This window comes from Abramis brama, assembly GCF_963993115.1.
Source record: "Abramis brama genome assembly, chromosome: 3".
NCBI lineage: Eukaryota > Metazoa > Chordata > Actinopteri > Cypriniformes > Leuciscidae > Abramis > Abramis brama.
Window position 1 is genome coordinate 1,267,560 of NC_139965.1, and position 12,126 is coordinate 1,279,685.

General features: G+C 39.3%; 1 protein-coding gene across 3 annotated transcripts in view; it reads left to right on the forward strand.

The window, feature by feature from the left end:
- LOC311079259 (butyrophilin subfamily 1 member A1-like) overlaps window positions 1-10,819 on the forward strand; it is a 33,851-nt gene extending 23,032 nt beyond the window's left edge. Inside the window, exons 5-11 of one of the 3 annotated variants that reach the window (XM_084108516.1) lie at window positions 939-1,232; window positions 1,547-1,693; window positions 1,796-1,816; window positions 1,965-2,003; window positions 2,202-2,243; window positions 8,332-8,373; window positions 8,497-10,819. In XM_084108516.1, the coding sequence (XP_083964642.1) occupies window positions 939-1,232; window positions 1,547-1,693; window positions 1,796-1,816; window positions 1,965-2,003; window positions 2,202-2,243; window positions 8,332-8,373; window positions 8,497-9,122 (1,211 nt within the window). In that variant the 3' untranslated portion in view covers window positions 9,123-10,819. Of the gene's footprint in view, window positions 1-938; window positions 1,233-1,546; window positions 1,694-1,795; window positions 1,817-1,964; window positions 2,004-2,201; window positions 2,244-5,587; window positions 7,533-8,331; window positions 8,374-8,496 lie in introns of those variants that run through there. The other 2 variants (XM_084108517.1, XM_084108518.1) reach the window with 2 other exon arrangements.
- Window positions 10,820-12,126: the final 1,307 nt, after the last annotated feature.

The window sequence follows — 12,126 nt, forward strand, 5'->3', positions numbered from 1 at the left end:
TCACACTGGCAGCGTTTGTCACGCGCAGCTGAACCGTGCCGTGAACTTTGCCTGCAAGTCTTTATAAAGCACATTATGTGGATCATAAATAACTTTATGTTTCTCAACCTCCACGATGAGACGTATCGTCCATTATTGTCGTCTTTTCAGGTGCACTCTGAAGACCACCGCCTGTGACACCACGTGCGCCACGATATCCTGATATCACATGCGCAAACACATAACCTGTATTTATAAAACCGTTATGTCCGGTTGAGCGATGTATTAATTAACTTCAGATTGGATTGTGTTGGTAATAGGCACTTACCTAACGCTAAAAGATGTTTCGTGTCTCTAACAACTTTTGATCTTCTTTCTGATCTGAATGGTGTGTGGAAAACACTTGAGTTTTGTCCCAGTGTCTAGAACACAACTGAATGCTTTTTCAAGCATCTCCATACTTGAAAAACTGCGGAAAACTACTTTTAAACAGGAAATGACAAAATATTTACGTACATGTTTACAGCGGGTCTATTCGCACGGGATTAGCATTATCTGAGGTAGTTTTTCCAGACCTTTTTACTGAAGGTAAAAGCCGCCGTAATCTTTACTGACATTGTCTGTGATGATTACTGAGATGCACATTCAGACGGGACTAAAGCCACAGAGAAGCTCTGGTCATTATTACTTTACCCCACCTCTCCGTGTTAAACTAGTCCCGTCCGAATAGGGCTTTAGTTCCCCAAAGTGTTGTTCCGACGCAGTGTGATTTCCCTCGAAAGGGAACTGGATATTTTAAAGTTACCATAATCAACACAGAATGTTTGGAAAACGTTCTTAGAACAAACATTTGTTTGCTGGGAAGCAGCCTTCATTAATCCACTAGAGATGCATTTACCCAAAGAAATTAAAAATATACTTGCACAGTGTTTGTAGAACGCCTGTCTCTTCTCTTCCAGCTTTAGGATCCGCTCCTGTCCTGTTTCCACAGCCTCTGGATGATGGACGTGTGAACATCAGCTGTAAGTCCAGCGGCTGGTATCCAGAGCCGGACGTCACCTGGATGTCAGATGAGCGAACGGTTCTCCGTCCTGGAGGAGTGTCTCGCAGTCGTGGAGCAGATGAGATGTTCTCTGTCCACAGCTGGACGGCCGTCTCTCACTCGGACACTCAACTGGTCTCATGCTCAATGTCTCTCAAGACTGGAGAGTTTAGAGAAAGTAGGATTGACATACAGGCCATCATCTCTTCAGGTCAGAGAACATCTTAGAACAAACATATTTGTAGATAACAAAGGCTGTGTTCACAGACAATGCGTTTTTGAGTTCCGAAAAGTTTCGGGTGTGAGTTTGGTTAGTCAAATTAAATTTCACATTTTTCAACCATCCAATTAAAAATAAAAACCCATCCTACATTTAATTCTTAATCCTGTTTCAGAAGAAAAATAGATTATGAATGACATTTTTATGTTTAAAAAGTAAAAAAAAAAAAAAAAAATCTACTTAATCTTTGTAATGGATTTATATATTTTGAAGATATTAAGATTGATCTGGTTTGTCTTCCTCAGATCCGCCAAATCCCTCAGATCCACCAAATTCATCAGATCCACCAAATTCATCAGATCCATGGAAGGCTCTTTTCTTCACCGTTCTCATCTGTGCTCTTCTGGGTTTGACTGGGCAGATCCTGTACAAATACAGACATAAACTAACAGGTACAATCTGGTTAAAAGATTACAATTATTTCATCTTTAAAAGCTTTTTATGCGGGTATTTTATGCTTATGTGTTGATATATATTTTTGATCTTTCTTTCAGGGAAGAAAACAGGTAAAGAAGGTAATTCAACTACACATATTTCATTTTAAGATCCAAAACACATGTGAATCCACTTAACAGCAACATTTATTGTGGTTTACAAATTCTGGAGTATTTGTGGAAACAATTAATAATTAAATCTTCTAAATAAAATTCTCTCTCATTTTAGTTTGTGACGATGAAACTATGGAGCGTCTGACAAAAGAAGGTATCTGAAGAAATATCTGATATCAGCAATAATATCTGAAGCTATTCACTAAACTTCAAACAAATGCTCATGTGCATGTTTTAGCAGAAATCTTGTACCAGAACACATTTCCAGCTAATAGTAATAACTGTATATGTCCACAATTACAGCTGTAGTTTTCTTTTTCTAAAACCTTGAACTATTTGTTTCTTAATTTAGATGTGGGAGACAAAACTACAGAAGAACTGAAGAAAGATACAGGTATGTTATGATGATATCTCAGTTATATATGCATACACTGTACAGTATTTGTAAAGCTTGTTGTTTGTTCCATCCTTTGCCCTTTTCTCTCCCGCTTTGCTCCAATCTCAGACTGATAACGGTAAACAAACAAATTTTGCAGAATGACAATCTATAAATACAATCATACCATTCTTAAACATTTTGATATGATAAGGTAAATGAGGTGGTTACACACTGAAGAATCAAAAATACAAAAATGGTGTGCACATCCCAAACACCCAGATTGGGCGCAGGGGCAGGACAACTAAATAATATAGACAAAATAAAGAAGTGTGAAGTCTGCACACTGAAAATTACTGCTCCAAAAGAGTTTATTCAAGCAACGTTTCGACCCTCAGGTCTTCATCAGGCTCAACGTTAATGTAATAGTGAAGTCAACTTTAAATAGACACAGGTGATCATCTTAATTAGGCACACCCAGGAAATCATGTGACAAATACAAGTCATGTGACAAATACAGAAATACAAGTCATGTGACAAATCCAAATTACGAAAAAAAAAAAATACACACATATATATAAAAAAAAAATAAAAAAAGGAAATTTACATATATATACACATACACATATACATACACATACAAATAAAAACAAACAAACAATTGAATCACTATAAAAATGGCTTAATATCAAAATCCTCATTCAACCCTAAAGGTGACAAAGTATTTAAGGTATAAATCCAAAAATCCCTCTGTAACATACACACTGAAGCCACAGTAAACACCAAATCTCAAGGCAGATGTGATGGGAATCATTCAGTTTATGACTGTAGAATTCATAACCTCAGCAAACACTGATACAGCACTTTTCATTTCTTATTTGAAGATATAATTAGGAATAATTAAGAACATCATATAATTGATAATTAAGAACTCATTTCAAACCAACCTGATCTGAATGTATTTGTAGCAATGTTAGATGTTGCGGGAACCGGCGAACAATCAACAGATTTTAATAAATAAACAAACAAATACAAAATGAAAGTAAAGGCAACAGTCTCTCACGGACGACTGCTGCCACATAAAACAGAAACAAAACATCAAATAAAATCCAGGTCTGGCCTCTCTCGTCCTTCACCGTCGTCGCTCCTCCGTGAAAGTTACGAGAGGCCGTTCTCCCACGGCCCTCGGCCTCGTCCTGCTCGCCACAGTCTTGCAGATTTTGCACATGGAAGAATATAGCCAGTCATTTAAAAGAACATGAGTATTCAAAGGCACATGCTGAGAATATGGAAAGCTGGCATAATCTTCAGAAGAGGTTGCTATAACTAAAACAAACATTGATCAAGTCCATCAAGATTTTATGCAGATTGAAGTGCAACATTGGAAAGGTGTTGTAAGGAGAGTGATCGCCATCATCTGCGATCTTTCTGAGCGCAATCATGCTTTGAGGGGCCACACAAATGTTTTATTTGACCCACACAATGGCAATTTCTTGTCACAGGTAGAGTTAATGGCACAATTCGATCCCATTCTAAATGAACACATAAGGAGGATTCAAAACAAAGAGGTAAAGGTTCATTACCTTAGCAGTACAATACAGTACAATACATGCCTGAGTTACAGCAAATTCCTATTTAATTGCAGTAATAGCATGCTTTACCACTTAGCTAAGTGTTTGCTAGCATGTTTTAGCATGTTTCTAGTATGTTGGTAGCATGTTTAGTACCTACTGGCATTTTTTTGTATATGTTATTAGGAGTCCAGAACAGTGTTAAACGTCACTTCCTGTTGCCAGCAGGTGGCGCTATGACTGTAACTGAATATGAGCATGGTCATGTGTTCAGGACAGAACGCTTATCAAAAGTGTGATGTTTGGGGCAGATTGGACATTCCATGCCTGAGTTACAGCAACTTCCTGTTTCATGGCGAAACATCGAAATTTGTCAGGCCACCGAGGACCCGCCCTAGGTATTAGGTCATTACATGTATGTACCGAATTTCGTACACGTACGTGGAACATAGCGGGAGGCGCAATCCGTTGAACTTTTATAGGTGGCGCTATCGAGCCATTTTGCCCCGCCCAATTCTGAAACCTATATCAGATGTAAATTTTCACCAGTTCTGACGCGTGCAAAGTTTTGTGAGTTTTCGAGCATGTTTAGGCCCTCAAAAATGCGATTAACTTCCGAGAAGAATCTTTAGTTACCCTAAAGGCACCGGGGGGCGAGGCCACCGGCTTGGGCCCGTTATCGCTGCTCACAGCTATATATATAGAATGATCATTTTTATGAAGCTTGTATATTTAAGTTCAGTAATTTCACTTAAATGGCAATGAAAATTGCCTATTAATTGCCATTTAAGTGAAATTACTGAATTACATATACACACACATATATATATATATATAGTATTATTTTTTTAAGGGACAAGACACAGAGAATATTACTTGCCTGACCTAATTAGAACAGGGAATCACTAAACCGAGAGAATTATTCTGATTTTATGATACATTTAAAATATTCCACAACAAATCCTTTAAATTTAATGATATTCAGAACAGACCAAGAATAAATAATTAACTATAAACAAGCCAGAACGAAATAAAATAGAAATAAAAACGAAAGTAAGCAGTGTTGGGCTCACATTAAAATCAAAACGTTTCAACATTTGCGATGTATTTGGATGCTAAACTATTCTTTATCATAGGCTTTGTATTTCACTCACGTTCCAATATCCACGGAAAAAATCATCCTCTTCACATGCACAAAAATGTGCTTGGAAACATCACAGTGGACCATACTGTCAATGGTACGAATTGTACTACTGACTATTTAAACAGAGCAGTATAATTTTTATATGTTAGGTTGTCTATTTTATTATTATATTTTATTAAGGCTATACTGAACAGGCTGCGATGCGATGCGCTGTCGAGCCCCCCTGCCACACCTGGATATCAGCTTCAGTCCAGCCCTGATGTCCACGGGTTCTGACCTGTGTGCAAAGTTTCAAGAGTTTGAGCATGTTAAGGGCCCCAAACGTGCCGAGAAGTCATAAAAAAAAATATATATATATAGCTGCGAGCAGCGATGACGGGCCCATACAATCTATAGTAAATTGTTGATTTTGATATTTGGAATGAATGTTGGGTTAGTATGTTTCATTGACTTGACTTTTTATTGTTGTTGATTAAACTTCATTTTGTATTTTTTACTTGTTGGGACCCCAGGAAGAGTAGCCACTGCCTAGGTAGTGGCTAATGGGGATCCAAATAAACAAATAAACTTAGATCATTGATGTAAAATACCATTTACAGCAATACAGGCAATTTACTTAGGAATGTTTTTTTTGTTTTTTTTGACAGTTATAGCACCACATCTTGCCTGATCTCCACCACTTTTATTAGGTGTCCTCAAAGTGTGCCCATACATGTCTGTCAAATTTGTTGTAAATATCTCATTTTGTTTTGAAGTTTAGACACTTCTATTTATGAGAGCATAAAAATGATCCATGTGTGACACTGATTGGAATTTTGTGGTGTTTTTGTCTTGAACAAACTAACGGTTTAAAGATAATTGCAAGTTTTTTAATCGCTAAATGACAACGTTACACAAACTATAAGGCGAAACCTGGGAAACCGGGAAGGATTCAGGATTTCAACGGACTAACGGTTGGGTGCGTTTATAGCCATTTTCATGATTTTGTTCCTTGTTATAGCGCCACCAAGTGGCCAATCATCGCGTTTTTTTTTCAAGTGACCTCAGATTGAGCTCATGAACATGTGTCCCGAGTTTAGCGAAAATATCTCTTTCCGTTCACAAGTTATAACCGTTTTAGTAAAAGTGGCCCTGGTGCCATCAAACATTTTGGTTTCCCTTAGCGACCGTGAATTTAAATTAAGAATTTTTTTGATGATAGTTGATAGTCACTGTCCAGAGAATATTTCTGCAGTGAGTTCCGATCAGGCTAAAAACCTAGGAGTAGTTCGCAAAAGTAGGTTTTTCAAAAAAACACAATTTACTCTAAATTGGCGCCTAAGGGCGAGCATCTTGTCCGCCTTGAACCAAGGATTCCAACGATATAAGACACTTGAGCCTACGCCTAACGGTTGAGGAGTTATGAGCCATTTCGTACTTTTGACCACTGTAGCGCCGATCAGGGCCTTGGTGACAGGCGGTGTGAGTACTACCAGCCCCTGGTAGTATTCACGTGCTTCGTGCTTGAACCCCTAATAATAATCCTAAGGAAAACAATAGGGCCTTCGCCCTTCAGGGCTTGGGCCCTAATTAAGAACATCATAATCAGATGAACGGATGAACACTAAGAGCAGTGCGGTGTTTTCATAGGTGCTGCAATAGGGCAGGCAAGGCAGGCAATTGCCTGGGGCCCCGAAATTTGGAGGGGGCCCCCGAGGGCCGATCATTCAAACAATCAGAAATGTTTGTATTAATATAACACGCAGTGGCTCCACAACACCTCCGCATCCCCCTTAGTGGGGCCCTCTCTCTCACAAGGCTGCTTATGCTTTGCCGCCTCTGGCACCTTTTTCAAACTGCCGCGCTTACTCGTGTTTCTGTAGCCGAAAATCATAGCCAAAAATGCATGAATTCATGTATTAAACATGAAGAGGACATATCCATCTGGCAGCCAGAAGCGGGGGAAAATATGCATCAATCCTCATTTAGGTGTTCGACAAACGGACCTTAGAACTTAAATGTTGTGCATTGCTAGTGCAGCTTGTGAAAGTATTTGGAAGTCTGTGTTGGTCTCTGTGTTTTCTGTCATCATATCTGGTTTATTCATTAGACTAAGTGAGAGAGACAAAAGAAAAGGACAAGACAAGCTGTTTTTCTCTCAGAAAAACTTTTCTCTCAGGAGGTCAGGGCTGCTGTCCATACCTTTCCTGATCATTCATCTACTTCACCAAGCGACATGTTAGATTACATCTTCAAGGAGCAACTTCTAGATTTGTATGGAAACTTGAGCATTGCTCTTCGTCTGCTTCTAACACTTCCTGTCACCGTTGCCTCTGCTGAGAGACGTTTTTCAGCTTTAAAGCTGATTAAATCATACCTCAGGTCAACAATGAACCAAGAGAGGCTCTCAGCACTTAAACATTCGAAGGTCTTTGGATATGGAGGACATAATGACAGCATTTGCCGTAGCTAAGGCTCGTAAGCAGCGTTTTTAAGGTGACAATAGATTATAAATATGAAGATTTCTGTACTGTATCTTGAGAATGATATTGTATCTTGATAAAACATAAGTACTTTAATGTTGTAAACAATAAACAATTTATGTTCTGTTAGATGTGTTTTGACTACTTTTTGTATGTTGTATAATTATATCTCTAGGTAATAAAGATATATTTACAAAAAACTATTTTAGAAGGGCCTCATTGATTAATTTTGCCTGGGGCCCCCACTCAATGTTGGGTCGCCTCTGGGTGTTTTTATGAGGCTAAAATGACCTTTGACCCTGAGCCTAAGAAGCGTAACTGACAGCATTACAAGTTAATATCTTAAAGAGATTCTGCCTGAAAGAGTTCAAAGAGTTATTGAGGTTTATAGTGTCTGGAGTATTTGTGGAAGCTGAATGATAATTAATCCCTCCAATCAAATTTTCTCTCATTTTAGTTTGTGACGATGAATCTACGGAGAAACTGACAAAATAAAATATATTTTACAAGAACTGAAACCGCTGAAGTGACGCACTAATCATTAAATAAACATTAACAGGTTTGGTGACTCACAAAACACTGAGTTTAGGACTGAACTATTCACACACACACACACACACACACTCTCTCTCTCTCTCTCTCTCTCTCTCTCTCACACACATACAGTCACACACACTCTCTTACACACACACACATACACACTCTCACACATACAGCAACACGCACACACACACGTATTGTGATTCCGCTGTATATTTTACAAAGAGTTGCAGAAACACAGTGTGAACATAATCAAATATACAACTTTATTATGGGGAATAAACAATTCATAAAAGTTGATAAAAACTAATAATGTCTGTTATATATTGATGATACAGATACAGGAGTAGATTTCTTTCTCTAAAGTCTCAAATTATTTCTCATTTTAGTTGTGGGAGACACAAATATAGAAGAACTGAGGAAACATGCAGGTATGATGACATCATCTCAGTTATATATATTTCATCATCTTTAGTCATATATGCATATATTTGTAAATATGATCTCACACAAATTGAAGTGTATTAATAATTGTTGCATTATTTTCTTCACAGTTCAGATCACTATTGATCGTGGGCGTTCACATCCAGGTCTGATGATCACTGAGGACCGTAAAATAGTGAGAAATGCTCCAGGATATAATCACACTGGAGAGGGATTTCCATATCACTTGTGTGCATTTGGAGCTCAAAGATTTACATCTGGCCGTCGCTATTGGGAGGTTGATTTGGCACGAGAAGATGCACCTCCTAAAAACTACTGGTTAATTGGTGTGGCGAAACATAGAAATCTTTGTGTAAAAGAAAGATCTGCTTCAAAGAACAGATCTGCTTTAACTCAATCAAGCGGTTACTGGTTCTTGTGTTCAGACGGTCCTAATGGCTTTTACATCAGCTCTGATCCACCAGTTACTCTCCCACTGACGCCGAGACCTGAACAACTGGGAGTTCTGTTAGATTATGATCACGGTCAGCTGTCATTTTACAGTGTCAAAGAGAGGAAACATCTGCTGACCATGAGCTCCAGATTCACTAGATCAGTCGTTCCGCTGTTTAATCCAGGAGTAGGAGATCCGAGTGCACTTATAATTCTGGATTGTCCAGAACCTGTAGAATCACCTGTAGAATCAGCTGTAGAGTCCAGTGAACCTTTACTGAGTTACAGCTCAGAGCTTGACTGACCAATCCAGTGTGTTTAGACAGAAGAACGAATATGAAAAAAGTAAATCTCTTCTCAGATATACATACAAGAAAAGTGTTTAAAATGCACAAGTAGAGCATCAGGCTCATGGTTTGATTCCCAAAGATCATGAATACTGATAAAATGTACAGCTTGAACACAGCAGCATCAGTTCAGTCTTTAAGGTACGACAACTTTAGATGATGCAATATTATTACAATAATCCCATAAGATCATCAGATCAAGTGCTGCACATTCTCTGCTCACAGCAACACTATTACAGCTCGAGACACTCTTGATCTGACTGATTCAGGGATCTCGTCTTGCTCTGATACTGGCTGAACTGCAGAACAGAAAACTGAACATGAACCAACAGTGTCTGACATTCATCTAGTGTCTGAAAACAGAGATGATGAAGTGAGTTATTACAGTCTTCACATATTAAAGAGTTCTTCATCCTCTGTTACTAACACACATATATCCAGAAACACATGAACTTACTATAACTATACTTTATACTTCCCTGCATGTAATTTCCATAACCTGTGTATTAATCTGTGGTCCTGCTCTAAACTTGTGTATTATGAATATTGTTGGCTCTTACGACAAACTGCTTGTTCCTCATTTGTAAGTCACTGATAAAAGCCTCTGATAATGAATAAATGTAAATCTTCAGTCTTACAGGAGGAATACATTTTTTTACTGTATATTGATGGAGAAACATGATGTCTAAAATGTTTAATAAAATGTCTAAATGTGCCTTGACCAAATACTTTTGATATTTAAAGTCCGCATGAACCGGAAGTTGCAAACGTCTTTTCTCCAGTGTTGTGACATATTTCCCATCCATCCATCCATCCATCTTCTGCCGGGTTGCGGGGACAGCAGTCTAAGCAGAGATGCCCAGACTTCCCTCTCCCTAGACACTTCCTCCAGCTCTTCCGGGGGGACACCGAGGCGTTCCCAGGCCAGCCGGGAGACATAGTCCCTCCAGCGTGTCCTAGGTCTTCCTCGGGGTCTCCTCCCAGTGGGTCATGCCCGGAACGCCTTCCCGGGAAGGCGTCCAGGAGGCATCCGGAACAGATGCCCGAGCCACTTCAGCTGACCCCTCTCGATGTGGAGGAGCAGCGGCTCTACTCTGAGCTCCTCCCGAGTGACCGAGCTTCTCACCCTATCTCTAAGGGATCACTCAGCCACCCTGCGGAGAAAGCTAATTTCGGCCGTATTTCCGTCCCAGTGAAAGGGAATATTGAACAGAGGGCAGGGTTTTACTCTAGCGCTCCTCCTCTCCATCTCTCGCTCATAGCAGACTAACGGTTTGAGGGGAGTGGTTAAGCGTTTCCCAACCCAAGCCGTCAAACCTACGTCATCAGAGAAGGGACGCCATTCCAGACCGGAAGTAACTTTTCAGACTTTGATTAAAGATTACGACGGCAAACAATTTTTTTCTGTGTATTAACTTGCATTGATTAATTGTTCACCACAAGACTAGTAATATGCACTAACAAAGTAAATAGGGTCAATTTTGATTTCAGTTGGACTTTAACAGATGATCGCTGTACTTTGGGCTCTTACTTTTCTTTTATAAAACACTGTAACTAATATTGAAATGCACATTGATTGATGTTTGTGTTCATTTAATAAAAAACACAATGATCTGAAATGTAAAGTCTGATACAGATGGCTGAGGGCGAATGAAAACGAGAGACACAACTGCATCAATATAAAAATAATAATTTCCTGTAGTTGTAAATATTCTCAGAATCAAAATACAACTGTCACAGTCACTTATTCTCAGTTTCATTATCATGGACCTTTAGTTTGTTTTCACAAGTTCCTGTTTCCCTTTTGCTCTATTTTCCCGCCACTCGTTTGTCTCCTTGGTTACCGTCATTATGAGTTCTGTGTTTCAGCTGTGTTTGATTATCATCTCGTTTGTGTTTGCTTTATAAGTTGTACACTCACAGTCACTCTTCGTCTGGTCACGGTCCATGTTAGAGGTTGTTTTGTTTGCCTGCCTGTTTGGATTGCCTTTGAAGTGGATTATTAAAGACTCTTAAAACATCATCAATAATCACTCATCAACCTTGTGTGACAGATGACCGGACCAAACAAAGAAATTAATACTGTGTCTATCAACGACACAAGGAGGGGCAATAGAGCTTTGGATGGAGGGGCAGTTTATGTTCCAGAATAGCAGAGACCTGGAGCGATACGTGGAGTTCCTCGACAGCTTCCATCTCACCACCTGTGATGACGTCTGCCTAAAGGCGGGCATACACTGTGCGTTTTTCGTCCAATTTTGAGCCGAATTCTGACTCTTGCAACTCTTTTTCGGGTCGGGCCGATTTTCAGCTTTGTCGTGCGTCATTTGTCGTGCAGTGTACAGGGGGAAACGAGAGCCGATTAACCTCTCCCGACCGGCAATTGGATGGTCGGATGAATTTCTGGCATGTCAGAAATGTTGGTCGCTCCTCGTGACTATATCACACAGTTGAAGCAGAGCTACGAACCGATTGTCCTAAACTCAGTGTTTTTCCCTTTTCCCTCACTGTGCCTGCGTGAAAACAGAAGTTTCATCTGCAGCAAAAAAAAAAGAAAAAGAGGGTGATCTTTAAGTTCTGTAGTTGTACTCGTTACATCATGAGAAGAATGGCATCTACGCTAATTTTAGTGTCTGTGTTTATCCCGAGGTTCTATTCTAAATGCGCATGTGAACGCCATCAGCGTTTCTCACAGGTTCGCGTTTAAAGTCTGTGTAGAGAGAATGGTGTCGTCTTAGTGGCCCCTAATTTAATAACTAATGATCGTTGCGACGGAAGCGAATCAAGCAAAACTAACTTTAGCTGGAAAATAACTTTGTTAAAGAACCGCTATAAAGCCAAAACAATCTTACCTTAAATGATACGCTTAACTCTGTAAAGCTGCTTTGAAACAATCTACATTGTTAAAAGCGCTATATAAATGAAGATGACTTGACTTGACTAGTTCAATCTAGCTACAAA